This window comes from Electrophorus electricus, chromosome 15 (assembly GCF_013358815.1).
Source record: "Electrophorus electricus isolate fEleEle1 chromosome 15, fEleEle1.pri, whole genome shotgun sequence".
Taxonomy (NCBI): domain Eukaryota; kingdom Metazoa; phylum Chordata; class Actinopteri; order Gymnotiformes; family Gymnotidae; genus Electrophorus; species Electrophorus electricus.
Genome location: NC_049549.1, coordinates 7597352 through 7611753, shown reverse-complemented (window position 1 = coordinate 7611753; position 14402 = coordinate 7597352). Strand labels below are relative to the sequence as shown.

Here is a 14402-nt window from a genome sequence, read left to right as displayed (position 1 = left end):
AGCTATGGGTGGCAGTAAGGGACATAAGATATCAAGTGTGACTTCATCGAACACGTCGACGAAATAATCGTATTGTTGTTTTCCCGTGAGGATGTTAGCAAGCTAGGTTAATAATGCTACTAGTTTAGCTCTCGTTGTCCGATAGCTAATATTCATACGTAGCCGTTTATAGTAACGCATATTCGGTATTGTTTGCATCATAACTATTCAGAATCTTTTAAAGAAGTGTGTTCTTCATGACCTTTAGTTGCTCATGTTATTTAGCTAGCTAGCTAAACTAGCCAGCAAACTGGCTAGGCTAACTTAACCATCCTCGTATCCTACCTAGTTCGAATGCTAATAAGCTAGCAAGCAAGCAAGCTATTGTAAGGTTCAACAAGCTAGCTATTTCGGTAATTGAAGATAAGTCTGCTCTGTAGTTTTCGTTTGACGATCTGCCAACTAATTTCTGTCAAGCCATTATATAAGCGGTTGTAAAAACCCGAGGCAAATTGCAAACACAAAGGGGGTGAGTTACTTAAGATAACCTAGATAGCTACTTAAAACTAACTGGCTAGCTAATGGTGTGCCCGAGTGTAGCGGGTGTCTTTCGGTTTAGACAGCAATGTTAAAATAGATTACAAGCGTAAGTAAAATGTATTATACGAGAGTATATACTAGGTAAAGAATCACAGTGCACACGTGGTTTTGTTTTTATAAAACAAACGGCATTTATTCAGAATTGTCATTTGTTAATTTTGTGACGTGTTCAGAGGGTTCATGCGCTGGTAGTTTAGTTAATTCGACTGATTTGAACAAAGTTACATTTGGTTCCTTTCATCTTAACTTAAATTGAAACCCTTTGTAAAGTGATTTATGACTATGATGTGAGTTTATACCGTAATCCAGCACTTGAATTAAGAAGTGTTGGTATTCGGATTATTGTATAAAATCACGCCATAGTTAGAAAACCTGCTTCAGTTTTGTGGGAGAATGGGTAACAATCATTATTTGTTTTCTTGTACCACTTTGCAGCTACCAGGATGGTGTGTGAGCTTCTCCTCTCCTCTGTGTGGCTGCTGTTTGTTGTGTTCTGGGTAGAGACCATCAGTGTTTGGCTTTTCCTCTGTCTGTTTTATCAGGACAGAGCCTTTTATCATTGGGGTGATGGGTGAGTGTTAAACTAACCACTGAACTCCATGCTTTCAGATACAGTAATGATTGTTTGCTTTAATTTCACTTTTCCCTTAGGGGTAAATTGATGTATTTTGGATTACTACATATCCCCACACATATCTTATATTTGTTTTTGAGTGTTTTTGAGTTTTTGAGTGTCTGTCAACAAGTTGTAGCTAAGTAAAGATAGAATATATTTTTCTCTTTTACAGTGTGTTTGCTGATGATCCTGGCCAAATGTTGTACATGTTGAGCAGGTAGTTATCACTGCACAATTTGTTTGTTTTAACAATGATATATCAGTTGTACACATACAGCTATGTTCTTCTATGTCCTTATAAGTTTGTTTGATGGCTATAGAGTGGATCGCTCTGGGCACACCCAGACCTGAGGATGAGGCCTCATCATCAGCTGGGAAGGCCAATAGACCAAAACATTAGAGAGTGTGAAGAGGAGTGGGGGCCAGCAGTGTTGGGGAGGAAAAAATAGCAACCCATCTACTCCTACTGTCTTTTGACAATCTGTACTGGGTATGATGGTTTTTAAAGGTGGGCTGTGACTGAAAATGGAGAATTTGCACTGAGCTTGTGGATGTTTCTGGAAGAATGCACAGAGGCACAGTAAATGTAGAATGTATTGGTGTTAAAAATAACTGCCTTAATTTCTAATTTTCTGTCCCCTCAAAAAGGGACAAAGAGTAACGCAGGTAAAATTCCCATCTCATGTTCTCAGATTAGTGGGTTTTTTCATGGATGATTGTAACTATGAGCTGTGAATGACATGCTCTTATTTTAGGGCTGTGTGAATTTTAAAAAACGGCTTGAATTAGCGAAGATGATGTACTCCTATAAATTATGGCTCTGTGTCAACCTGTTTCATTTAAAAAATCTATATACTCTTTACATTAAGGTTTAGGTCAGGCACGTTTGCTTGTAACTCAAGCAACCACTTTAACCATTTTAGGCAAAATACTATCACCTTGTAAACACTGAATGTTTTCAGGTGCTCTGAGCTGGATTGTTTTGTCATTTCACCTCAGATCAATTTGAAATTAAACCTTTAATGAAATCATGATTTATAAAATATTGAGACCACAAGAGGAAAAGGTAAGAGAAAGCTTACTCATTTAGTTCTGGGGTCAAGTTCAAAACTAGATATCTTGGCCTATAACACAACTGAAAATATCTCCAGAAACTGGTTTAAGAATGTTCTGAACAGATTACGACGACGACTACTACTGATTCCCTGCTGTCAGTCAACACCCCCAGTGTCTTTAGACACTGCCTCTACTTTCAGAGGGGGTATACAGTCAGGTCTTTGTGTAGGAGTGTCTGTAGTACAAAAGGAAATGGCTTTAATTAATTAGAGCCCTTATCTTCCATAAAATTTTTAAAAATTAAAATACAATTTAACTTTTAGGAATTTTTTTTTTGCGTAGGAAAATAATGTATTTGTTAATAAGGTATTCTTATTGTTCAGATTCACAAGGCTTGTGAAACGATATATGCACTACGGCGGATCCCACCCACCCGAATTGGCTTTTAGCGTGGGTATTTTTGTTTTGTTTTTGCAAAGCAATAAACCAGTGTATCTGAAAAAAATGAGCTTGTTTCCTTCCTTTATTAAAAAAAAGTAGGCCGCTGCAAAGTTCTTTTTGAGGTCTTGCACATCGCGATGCCTGGCCAGTACAATAAAATTATTACTTGTGTAATTATCCGGCAGGTTTTTTGCCACCTAATTTAGAGAAGGGGTCCTCAATGAGTGCGAGGTTATGGTGTTGCAGTCTAGCGAGAAGGTGAGAGGACATCAGTGCATAAAGAGTAGCTAGCAACTTTTTTTTCGCAGTATCCGCTTGAATACAGAGCAAGCTATAATTTTAAAAGAAGAGTCTGTATAGTTCGCCGTCTCTCTGAAGAACTATTCTCGTTGAGAATGGCTCCAACGATTCAAACTCAAGCGCAACGGGAGGACGGGCATCGGTGAGGGGCAGTTCCCTACCTAGCTAGCTAATCTAACTGGCAAGATAGGCTACGTTATAACGCTGTTAGCTATCTTGCTAAACTCACTCTTTCGCAATGACACACTTCTAATTAACCAGCTCTCGGCATCTTAAAAATCATTTTGAGTTTTCAGACAGTAGCTGTTAGCTAAGTGAATTCTATGTGGAATTTGCTAATTGATAAATTAGATAAAGGCTTAAGATAGCTAAGTAGTGCTAGCTATTGCTCATCAAATCCTAGCTAGCGTATCGAGTTAGTTTGCGAATGTAACAATGGTTCTCGTTTGTTAATCATACATTTAGCTTACAGTTTTATAACAATAAGGCAATATGGTCATTGCCCGGCCTGGAATTCACTGGTCAGTTGTCTGTTCACTTCTATTGTGACACTAGTATCTAACTACCTAACCCACGTAGCTAGCTAGCCATCAAACTGTCTTGTATCTAATGCGTACCGCTCTGTGAACTGAGAGAGACTGCATTACGCGGCGTGTGCTTGCTAGTATATTAAGATTAAAGCTTCATTTGCTGCCAAACCTTATGAATGTGTATGACGACTGTTTTCTTCCCCTAAACACAGGAGCTCTTCGCACAGAACTGTGCCTGAGAGGTAACCCGTTTAATCGATATGTATTGAAAGTACATCTCAGGTAGCAAAGTTATTAGGTAGATATTTACAGCAAGTTCAACATTTTTCAAACGTGTGGAGCGGTTTCCTTCTACTTTTCTTTAGGTCCGGTGTGGTCTGTCGTGTCAAGTACTGCAACAGCCTCCCTGATATACCATTCGACCCAAAGTTCATCACATACCCTTTTGACCAGCACAGGCATGTATTGGTAGTTAAATGAATAGTTATTGTAAGTGGTTTGCCACTTTATCATCTCACCTGATACTATAGTGACAGTGGAAAAACTGTGGTCCCTGGACTGAGGGATGAGAGTTCAATATTTATGTTCTATGATATTAATGAACCACCAGTGGATACAAAATTCATTACCTGATTTTGGATTTGAGGTCTGGAAAATAATACCTCTGCTCTATGGAGTAAAAGAAAAATGTTTTAGCAGGATTAAATTATGTCTTAATAATTGAAGGTTTGTTGAGGTGAGCCTATTGATGCCAATAGCTATGGGCTTTTGGTGACATCAGAAGAATTAAAAATTGCTGCTATTCAGATCAGATCTTAGTGTTCATTTTACAGGCACAAATGGTAACACAGCACTGGCAGCCATGGTAAAACTGGGAAAACACAAGAATAAGCTGTAGCCATAGTAAAGTTGGGAAATTATTCTTTTTAGAGCTGTTTTATGCCAGTTTTCATTTACACAGTTTAAATCTTAGAACATTACAAAAATTAATAATAAATCTTTCATGTTTTTGGGCATTTTTAAAAAAGGCCAGCAGAGCCAAAGCATTTGATGGGGCTATCTAGGTGTCTAGCCAGTGAGAGAATTTTTCTCCTGCAGGTTTGTGCAGTACAAAGCCACCTCACTGGAGAAACAGCATAAACATGACCTGCTCACAGAGCCAGACCTGGGAGTTACCATCGATCTCATCAACCCAGACACATATCGCATAGACTCTAGCAGTATGTATACAATTAACACATACTTGACATGCAATACATAGACCCTAATGGTAAATTTACAGGTAATGGATGCTGTGTAGATCATAACTATAAATACAAATTTAACACAAGTAAATCCTTAATACACAGGTTTAAGGATTGTGTTAGGTTTAGGCCCCTCCATATTAAGTATTGCAGTGCTTGGGTGTTTTTAGTTTACTCTGTATTCTGCACTATACATATTGAATAATATTTGAGTTATAGTTTGGATTAGGATTAAGATTTGATCTTGGTATGGATGAAGTTGATGTGTCTGTTTGATCTCATGTAGTTGTGCTGGACCCTGCGGATGAGAAGCTTCTAGAAGAGGAAATTCAAGCTCCCACAAGCTCAAAGAGGTCAGATCTCGGCCTCCCATACTGGACTAGGGCCTCTGTTTTCTTGGGGCACTGTAGAGTTGATCTGAATCTGTTCCAGTTTGAGTTCAATGTTTAGTCTGCATTGTATAGATGTCTTTGAGCCATATTGCTCTAGGGAGACAGATGTTGTGTGTTCTGTCCAGAGTAGTGTGTGTGTGTGTGTGTGTGTGTGTGTGTGTGTGTGTGTGTGTGTGTGTGTGTGTGTGTGTGTGTGTGTGTGGAGGGGGTTCCTATGCAAGCGTGTGTGGGTGTGTATGTAGGCAGGCATTTGTTGACTGAGTGTGTGGTGTGTGTTCATGCAGGTGTAGCATGAATAGTATGAGTGTGTAGTATTTGTAGAATGTGTGTGTATGTTCAGGTGGTGTTGTAGTGTAAATATGCAGATAGGAGTGTGTTGTTTTTTATTTTATTTCTGTGTTTCTGTACACACACATGCACAGGTCCCAGCAACATGCTAAAGTGGTCCCATGGATGAGGAAGACTGAATACATTTCCACAGAGTTTAACAGATATGGAGTCTCCAATGACAAAGTGGAGGTCAAGTAAGTAGGAAACACCATAAATCTACTTAGTTGGTCCGTCAGCTACAGTCACTGTAGTTGTGTGTGTTTGTCTGCTTGTGCAGGATTGGTGTGTCAGTCAAACAGCAGTTCACGGAAGAGGAGATCTACAAGGACAGAGACAGTCAGATTGCTGCTATTGAGAAGACCTTTGAGGATGCACAGAAAAATGTGAGTGTGTAGCATCAGCATTTTATTAAACATGCCCCCACATATGATCTACTCTATCAACCACACCACTCTACACTGAGCATATAATTGAGGACAGAGCGTCTGAACACTTGGACCATGAGAAATTCCTCAGGGCTTGATTAGTGGTAAGAATAATTTTATTCAGAAGCAGCAGAACTACCTCACCTTCAGTATTAAATATATTGAGTTTTTTTTTTGGGACTGACTGTGACGCTTTTGGGAACTCTGGCCAAAATTCCCACATATTTGCATCTAACTCTTATGCTTAAAAAGATAAAGTTGAGTCAATAGCAATACCCGTTGAGAAAATAACAAATACATTGTTAGCAATTGCAAAAGGGTACAGAATGTTGGTGACACAAATAGATCTTAAAAAAGTGATGCCATGACGGTGTTCTTTCTTTCTCTTGCTCCCCAGATTACGCAGCACTACAGTAAACCAAGGGTTACTCCTGTGGAGGTGTTGCCAGTTTTTCCTGATTTTAAGGTAGTGTGTGCATGCACACACACAAACAATTATACATATCACATGCATCAGGTTTTCCTGAACTTAACTGGCATTTTGGGATTGACTGTAGTCTTTGTTGCCATAAATAAATATAAAATGCAAACTTTTATTTACTCTTTTCCTTCATTCCTTTCATTTCATTATTTCTCTCTTGTTCAATCTCTCCCTTTCTTGTTGCTCTTTCTGTCCTGCAGATGTGGATAAACCCGTGTGCTCAGGTCATCTTTGACTCTGACCCAGCTCCTAAAGATGTGTCAGGCCCTGTTGGTGTAGAGATGATGTCCCAGGCTATGATCAGGTGTGTGTATATGTGCATGTACCTATTTAGTTGGATAAAGGTAACTTAAAAGTAAAGTTAAGTTATCTTTTGGAGACTAATTCATTTCAATGCTGATAGTTAACTGATAGTTATTGACAGGCAGTAGTTTGTGTGTGAGAGATTGGGGTCTGTGTAATTTGTAGCAATTTGTAGAGTGTAGGTGAATGGTGCATGTGTTGCTGTTTGCTGTGTGTGTTCTCCTGTGATCAGTGCGTGTTATTGGTAGTTGACTTGGCTTTACTGTGTGTCCGCAGGGGGATGATGGATGAGGAGGGAAACCAGTTTGTGGCCTACTTCCTACCCAATGAGGAAACGCTGCGCAAGCGAAAGAGAGACCTGGAGGAGGACATGGACTACATGCCTGATGAGCTGTAAGACAATGCAGCCTGTCCTTGCCTGCTGTCTCCATCACCACCTCCATTCCATGCCCTGATCTAACATACCCCCAGCCCACACCCTCTCCTCTCTCCCCTCCTCATACACTTTCACTCTCCCTGCAGGTATGACTATAAGATAGCACGGGAATACAACTGGAATGTGAAGAACAAGGCTAGTAAAGGCTATGAAGAGAACTACTTCTTCATTTTCCGAGATGGAGACGGTGTCTACTACAATGAGCTGGAGACCAGGTGGATTCACTCACTCGCACTTGGCACATTAGTATCTTCTAGCTGTACTGGTAGTGTATTGACAACAATTATTGTTGTGTTATTGGTGTCCCAAAGATGAAAATCTTTTCCTCAGGAGATAAAAAAAATATTTTAAATCAAGCTTTGGCTAGCTTGTAACTCTGGAATCTGTTGTAGATTTTTTTTTTTAGGTTAGTTTTTTAGTTTCATGGCAGGTCAGGATGGAGTTGATTTCTCTAAAATCAGAACAGATCAACAGATGACAGAGAATCAGCTTAAATGCTCTCTAACACTAAATTGTGCTGTTAATTGTGCACTGCAAAGCACTGTTGTAAGTGTGCGAGTACATGCATGCGTGAACGTGTGTCCCCTCACATTGTGTGTGTCCACGTGCACTTCCCAGGGTGCGTTTAAGTAAGAGGCGTGCGAAGGCTGGAGCTCAGTCCACCACCAATGCCGTGCTGGTCTGCAAACACAGAGACATGAATGAGAAAGAGCTGGAAGCACAGGTCTGGAAACACCCATGCAGTGATTCAAATAAAAATGTATTCAGAGTGAATCAGCCTGTGCTTGTGTCAGAAGAATTATCCATGTAAAACTGTGTTCATGTCTGTCTGTATTATTTTGTTTTCAGGAAGCCCGCAGGGCTCAACTGGAGAACCATGAGCCAGAAGATGAGGAAGAGGACATGGACAAAGACGCACAAGACTCAGGTAACATACACCCAGCATAGTGGAATTACTTCAAAGACATGCAAAATGGACACACACACACGCGTACACCATAGTATAGAAAGTAAGAAGCACTTCAATTCCAGTTCCATTTTACTACTGCAGCACAGTCATTGTCTGGTGTGTGCTACATTTGGGGCATTTCCTGTGATGCTGTAGTTTCTAACTAGCTGCTGTTGTGTGTAACACAAAAATTAGTGTGATTTTGTCTCAGTCTGATGCCTCTTTGTCTGTGTTTAGGTGATGAGAAAGAGAAAGTCAGTGAGAGTGAGAACTCGGGCAGTGGGTCTGACCGGGACGAAGATGAGGAGGAGGAGGAGGAGGAGGAGGAGGAGGAGGAGGAGGGTGGCGAGGGTCGTGAAAGGAAGGCTAGTGGAAGTGGAGGCGAGAGTGGTGATGATCAGCATGCTCGAGATGAGGAAGAAATCTTTGGCAGCGATGACGATGACAGTGCTGATGATGAGGAAGGGAGACGGAGCGTGAGTGAGGATGAGGAAGGTGAGGGTGGGAGAAGGAGTGGCAGTGCCTCCCCAGTCCGCAGTTCCGATGGTGGCCAGCAGAGTGGCAGCGACGCAGCATCTGACTCGAGTGACCGCAGCGACAGCGAATGAGGAGGTGCTGACGGCTGGGGGACTACAACTTGCAAATGTCCTAACTGTCTGCTTTTGAAAAGTACATGGTGCTCTGTTCATGGTGGAACAGAGACGGACGACTGAAAAATGGATTTCTTTCATTTGTTTCTTTACCACCACTTTTTTTTCCCCCATAAAACATATTATTTTCATTCCAGACATGAGTGTTTTAATAGGTGGGGTCTAGTTGATGAGGAGCTTAATCAGTGGCTCACAGCTGATCCATGGCGCATGAGGTAAATCGGGTACATTAGAGCAGGATAAACTCAAAACCCAGCACCACACTCACAGAATTACCGTCCTTACTCTGGGTGATGAATTTGAGTTTTCATCCCAAAGCTCTTTTCTAGATTCCAGGATCAGATTTTGATTTGTATGTACTAATGATTTTACAGTTCTATAGCCTACGGTAGGTGATTGAAGATCAGTCCACCTAGTTCTCTCTTCTTGCTGTTTCTGTCATTTTGTTTGATGAAATGGCAATGTTGCACCTCTTTCAGCACAACTGATGAAACCGAAGAATCTTTGTCCAACACTTTTGCAAACACGTGGGGAATTATTGTGGGGTTTTCAGTGTTTATGATCAGATCATTATGACCTAATATGTGGAATACTTTGTTTTAATAGTGGTAGAGAAACATCTCATCACAGTCAATATCTTCTGTAAATAAAGACTTTATTTTTAAGTCTTTATTTTTAAGTCTTATATATTCTGAGGGAGTACTGAGAATTTCCTTATCATCCTTTACATGAAATATAGCAATACATAAACACATGGAAGAAACCTGAGAAGTCACTGAAGAAAAAAATCTGTTCACTTTAGCATTTCCATGAAAAATGTTTAAGGTTTCAGGAGAACCACCCCAATACAACAATGGAAGGCACAAGGAGGAAAAAAATCCTAATCTCTGTTATTCTGATTTCTAAAAGAAGAAAGCAAGAACATGAATAGTTCTGGCAACTACGTGTCACACAGAACAAGAAAAAGCTTCAAATATTAGTTTAGACAATTGTTGAAATCAGAAGCTTATAGGTAACCACTAGCATGTTAACTAGGCCTAAGAAATATGTTGAACAAGAAAGCATGCAATTGGTAGGTTTACAGAGTTTACAACTATTTTGCTCTTATTGATTCTAACATTTAATTAATGTTCAGTATATGGCAATTTAGAATAAATACAGAGGAGAGTCTTTTTTTTAAAAGAAGCTTTATTATAATACATCGAATAGATTTGCATTATTAAGTGTACCAGTGACAACACTTTATCATAGCTAATCACAATCTTCACGTTAAATACAGTAGCAGTCTTCCGTAGATTTGAGGTCAGCCCTGTGATCCCATAATGAAGAACAATATGTGGGTAAGGAAGAGCTGGTCCTGAGAGTATGTCTCAGTGAAAGAAAGACAGCTTTTCCTTCAACCACTCCTCGGTCAGGTCGTCTGCATTCCGAATCTCAAACACCTGCAGAGGTTTCAGAAGAATGTGGTGGTGGACATATGGTGAAATGGGCAAAGGTTGTGACTTGGACAGATTTTATTTATTTCTGTGTTTTGCAAAAATACATCATTTTGGATAAATGACTTGGAGAGCTAGTTGAGACCAGCAACCCCTGCCTACCTTTAATGGAGCAGTTAGCCATATAAAGCAGCAAACAAAATTTATGAATTTATTAAGAATCTTTTCTATAAAATGTAGGTCACGAGATGAAGAATCAGATTTTTTAGTTGTCCACGAATGAACCAGTTTATGTTCCATAAAAGGGTCCTTCATATGGAAGCAGTCATTTTTAAAATGGATTTAGATCTGATACATTCAGATCACAAGGTGTCAATGTAATGACTTGGAGAATGCGAAGAATCAATGGGGAAAATTAATTTGCCCCTTTAACTAAGTATTCCTGCATGAAACACTGGTGGAGCGCTTCTAAATGTTACATGAATATGGCAATGAGCTCTCCTCCTTAATAAATAAAAATATCTTAATTGGTATCATCCCATCTATAGTCAAAACATATCTGCAAACACTAGCCACAGGTTTGCCAAGTGAAAGATGACCTTGCTTCCCTATTTGGCCTGTACCTTGGTGAGTTCAGCTGATTGAACCAGCCTGTTTTTGCTGCCAGCGTACATCATCTGCTGTTCCGGCTTGCAGCCTGTTCAGAGAGAAGCATGGAAGCTCTTTACCCTAAAGGAACATCATCTTGTGTCTACCATAACTGGCCTTTATATCAGTCTGACTATATTTATTTTTTATTCTATTCTATAATTCTTGTTCTATTCTTGTTATAAATCGTGAACCTGTAGGAAGGGATTATAAGATCTTGCCATGTAAAATCAGCTTTCAGGTTTCCCAGCATGGAAATGTGATCATGAACATGTTTAGATTTTATAATCAATCCAAATATTACATCCAAGTGTCAGCTCAGTGATTGTTATCTTGGGAGACTGGACTTTGGGTGGCATTAATAAAGCCTGAAGGGACCCACATACCCACAGGACTGGAGAAGATGAAACAGAGAGGGTAAGACACTCGTCCATCTGCATGAACCAGTTTGTAGCTGTAGACTATATATGTACACCACTGTTAAGGTCTGTTTACTATCTTGCAGCCTCACTTTGGGATCACATTTAGCTGAGTGATATGGGAAGTTCGAGTATGGAATAAATTTAGCTGGATAACTTTAATATAGCTTGAATGTGACATTTTACTTCGATTGCTAAATGTCTATAGTAGATGCAGGTGTATGTCTATCTGTGTTAATAGCAGGATTGCCTGTGGGCAATTATCATATTACACAAGACTGCAGTTCATATTGCAATAAATATATCTTTGCTGCTTTTTGAATGGGTAAGGATATCTGGGCTGCCGCTCTGGAAGCTCCTCTCTCAGGTCATCCAGTGAGATGTCCTACAATACAAGCACTCTCATTATTTAGTCTCACATCTAAACCACTAACAACACATCATATGGTTTGGTGTAGGGGTATCCATCTCTGTCCATCTCCTGGAGATCTGCCACCTCTGCAATGTAGTAGACCTAAAGAACTAGAGTTGGCTGAACCTGATTGAATAATTATTAGTCATAGCCATGGAGGATTCTGGTACAAGCACAGATTTTTTTTTGCTAACACACATGATTAGTAATTGCCAACTCTGGAGAGTTGAATTATAAGACAACATTAAAATCCATAGGATTAGAGTGGGGAAATGCTGAGAGAATTCAATTTATGTCCAACAGGGAATCACCACTGACAGGGAAATTCAGTCTCACATCTTAATGCAAAGAAAACCCCAAAAACATAATTCTGCATTTCAGGATATGAGACCTGTGCTCTACCCCAAGTGCAGAAAATAGCATTCATTCAACACCTAATACTCTCTTAAATCTTTCACTAAACACTTATCAATATTTGATCAATATTTATATATTTGACTTATATTTCTCAACGTAAGGGGCATTGTAACATACTTCATACTCCTCTTCTAAGATCACCAGTTGTTTCTCCATATCAATTTTCACTGGGGAATAAAAAAAGGAATTTTATTTTATTTTAATGTCAGGTATGAGCAGTTGTTAAAATGGATTTTTAGTGGCATGAGTATGAATTGCACATTCAAATTCATCTAATATCTCAGATTCTAAGGAGTATTGAGCCCATGTTGGCACCAACTTTGTCAATTATAAAACAATTGTCACAGAAAATGGTATGTGTGCAGATAAGCGATCAACACTTCTGCATCAGATACTAGATGGCAGGTATAGAGTGGTTCTGCCTGTGGACAGTGTGTAAAGAGAGACCTACTCAGAATGGCAGCATTGTTGGTCTCTTTCCGAAAACGAAACATCTTCAGTTTTTCTTGTAGGCTTGGGTCCACCTCACATACTACCAGTGAGCTTGACTGTAATGGCAAACACAATCAATCAATGATCTCTTTTGTTTACCCAGAACCAGCTTCATGATCCCAATCAGTCTGGATACAAACCAGCACATTAAATAGAAACAGCCCTCATAGCAGTGACTGAGAAACTTAATGGTGACAAAGCTGCCAAACTGTCATGTGTCTTGATTCTTCTTGACCTTTCGGCAGCCTTTGACACAGTAAACCACAACATTCTCCTCTCTCCTCTCTCAGGAAGCTACCCAGATGCTTGTGCCATCTCATGTAATCTCAAAGCTAGACTACTGCAACTCGCTACTTGCTGGTCTTCCTCTAAGAGCCATCAGACCTCTACAACTTGTCCAGAATGCAGCAGCACGACTGGTCTTCAGTCTTCCGAAGTTCACATATGTCAGTCCGCTGCTAGGTTCCCTTCTTTGGCTTCCAGTTAGCTGCCTTCATCAAATTTATACCTCAATGCTTGCCTACAAAGCCAAAAATGGACCAGTCCCTCCATAAATTATGTCAATGGTCAATGCCCGAGTCATACCTCGAGTACTTTGAATCTCAAATATGGCCCGGCTTGAAACACCATTGAGACTATTCTTTGTGCTGGGTCCCAGATGGTGGAACGAACTTCCACTGGCTGTCCTGACAACAGAGTCTGAATGCAGACTGAAGACCCATGTGTTTCTGGAATGTTTACATGACCCCTGATGCTGCACCTGTGTTGAGTAACTGAAACTATAGTACTTATTGTAGGGTATTGTTTTGCACTTATTGTTGTCTGTTATAGAGCTTATTTCTTTTGCACTTCTAGGCATAAGCATTGATACCTGTATTTCAACAGCAATCTAGTTCAATGGTATCTTGAACTCTAAACTACTGTAGCTGTGGCTAGAATACATTCTATGAGTAAATGACAAAGCACTTTAGTAAGTTGCTCTGGATAAGATCATCTACCAAATCCTGTAAATGAATATGGAAATGGAAATATGCTATCATGCATCTTAAAACCATGTATCATTCAAAACTAAGCTTTTAAAAATCTAATGTGAACTGAGAAGTAGTTGTAATAAATAATGTAGATCTTTAGACTAATGTGGATGTCTGTTGAAGTACCACTGCATGTTTTCCATTGTATATGTCACCTGAACCAAGGCACAAACGAAACAAGTATCTTCTACATGTTTCATATAGATAGATGGAGCAAAGTTTTAATTAATAAACAATACAACAAACCAAATAATGGACATAATAAAATGAGTACTTTTGGTGATCGCAGAGCAACCCCTTTGAATTATGTATGAACTATTAATGTATTTTTTAACTGTCATTTTTCAAGGTTTTTCTGTTAAACAGCATGACAGGAAGTGCTGTGGCCTCACCACTGTGCAGTGCAACTTCCTCTAGCATCAAATACAACAGAGCCAGAGTGACTAAACCAGTGTCACAGAATGCTCTCGAAGAAGGCTCTCTAAAGACAGTCACAGAACACAGGCTTTAGTTTGCTTCAATATAAAGAACAAGCCCAGTGATCTAGCATAACCAGAATGATGCTGAAAGTAAAGGTACAGTTTCTTACCATTCTGTAGGTCTGCACAGGGTGCCCTGGGTTGTGGACCAATGTAGTTCCTTCTTTTTACAGCAAGCTTACGACAAGATGCTGCTGACATCCCAGAATACATGCAGAAAGGGGAGGGGGCTAACTAACCATCGATGTCAATCGCAATATTTGGGGGGGGGGGGGGTTCATACTTTAATAAGTAGCATTTTGAATGTTTACACATATTTACATTTAGTTTATTTTT

The 14402-nt window shown here is 39.7% G+C and overlaps 2 protein-coding genes and 1 long non-coding RNA gene across 3 annotated transcripts; 2 read left to right on the top strand and 1 right to left on the bottom strand.

Annotated features, from left to right (window-relative positions):
• The first annotated feature begins 73 nt into the window (after positions 1-73).
• LOC113585442 lies at positions 74-2759 on the top strand. The gene is made up of 4 exons (XR_003411510.2): positions 74-508; positions 1015-1150; positions 1368-1412; positions 1516-2759. It is a non-coding gene; the product is annotated as an uncharacterized LOC113585442 (long non-coding RNA).
• A 155-nt stretch (positions 2760-2914) lies between these two features.
• paf1 (PAF1 homolog, Paf1/RNA polymerase II complex component) lies at positions 2915-9400 on the top strand. Its single transcript, XM_027022925.2, has 14 exons — positions 2915-3134; positions 3735-3764; positions 3888-3980; positions 4621-4742; positions 5053-5119; positions 5581-5682; positions 5766-5871; positions 6311-6379; positions 6595-6698; positions 6974-7090; positions 7220-7348; positions 7752-7857; positions 7983-8061; positions 8320-9400. The coding sequence occupies exons 1-14, from the start codon at positions 3088-3090 to the stop codon at positions 8688-8690; spliced, it is 1542 nt and encodes a 513-aa protein (XP_026878726.2). The 5' UTR covers positions 2915-3087; the 3' UTR covers positions 8691-9400.
• Positions 9401-9902: 502 nt separating this feature from the next.
• gmfg (glia maturation factor, gamma) lies at positions 9903-14300 on the bottom strand. The gene is made up of 7 exons (XM_027022926.2): positions 14177-14300; positions 12516-12612; positions 12182-12231; positions 11571-11620; positions 11203-11285; positions 10792-10865; positions 9903-10174 (listed from the first exon to the last, which is right to left on the bottom strand). The coding sequence occupies exons 1-7, from the start codon at positions 14177-14179 to the stop codon at positions 10103-10105; spliced, it is 429 nt and encodes a 142-aa protein (XP_026878727.1). The 5' UTR covers positions 14180-14300; the 3' UTR covers positions 9903-10102.
• Positions 14301-14402: the final 102 nt, after the last annotated feature.

What these genes read in the sequence shown, in the direction of transcription:
- paf1 (XM_027022925.2), top strand. Translation starts at nt 3,088, where the DNA reads ATGGCTCCAACGATTCAAACTCAAGCGCAACGGGAGGACGGGCATCG. An exon ending in GCTCCCACAAGCTCAAAGAG is followed by an intron (nt 5,120 to 5,580) that starts GTCAGATCTCGG and finishes ACACATGCACAG; the next exon opens with GTCCCAGCAACATGCTAAAG. An exon ending in CAGTTTTTCCTGATTTTAAG is followed by an intron (nt 6,380 to 6,594) that starts GTAGTGTGTGCA and finishes TCTGTCCTGCAG; the next exon opens with ATGTGGATAAACCCGTGTGC.
- gmfg (XM_027022926.2), bottom strand. An exon ending in TCTTAGAAGAGGAGTATGAA is followed by an intron (nt 11,621 to 12,181) that starts GTATGTTACAAT and finishes CTTGTATTGTAG; the next exon opens with GACATCTCACTGGATGACCT. An exon ending in AATCAGCTGAACTCACCAAG is followed by an intron (nt 10,175 to 10,791) that starts GTACAGGCCAAA and finishes AAACCTCTGCAG; the next exon opens with GTGTTTGAGATTCGGAATGC.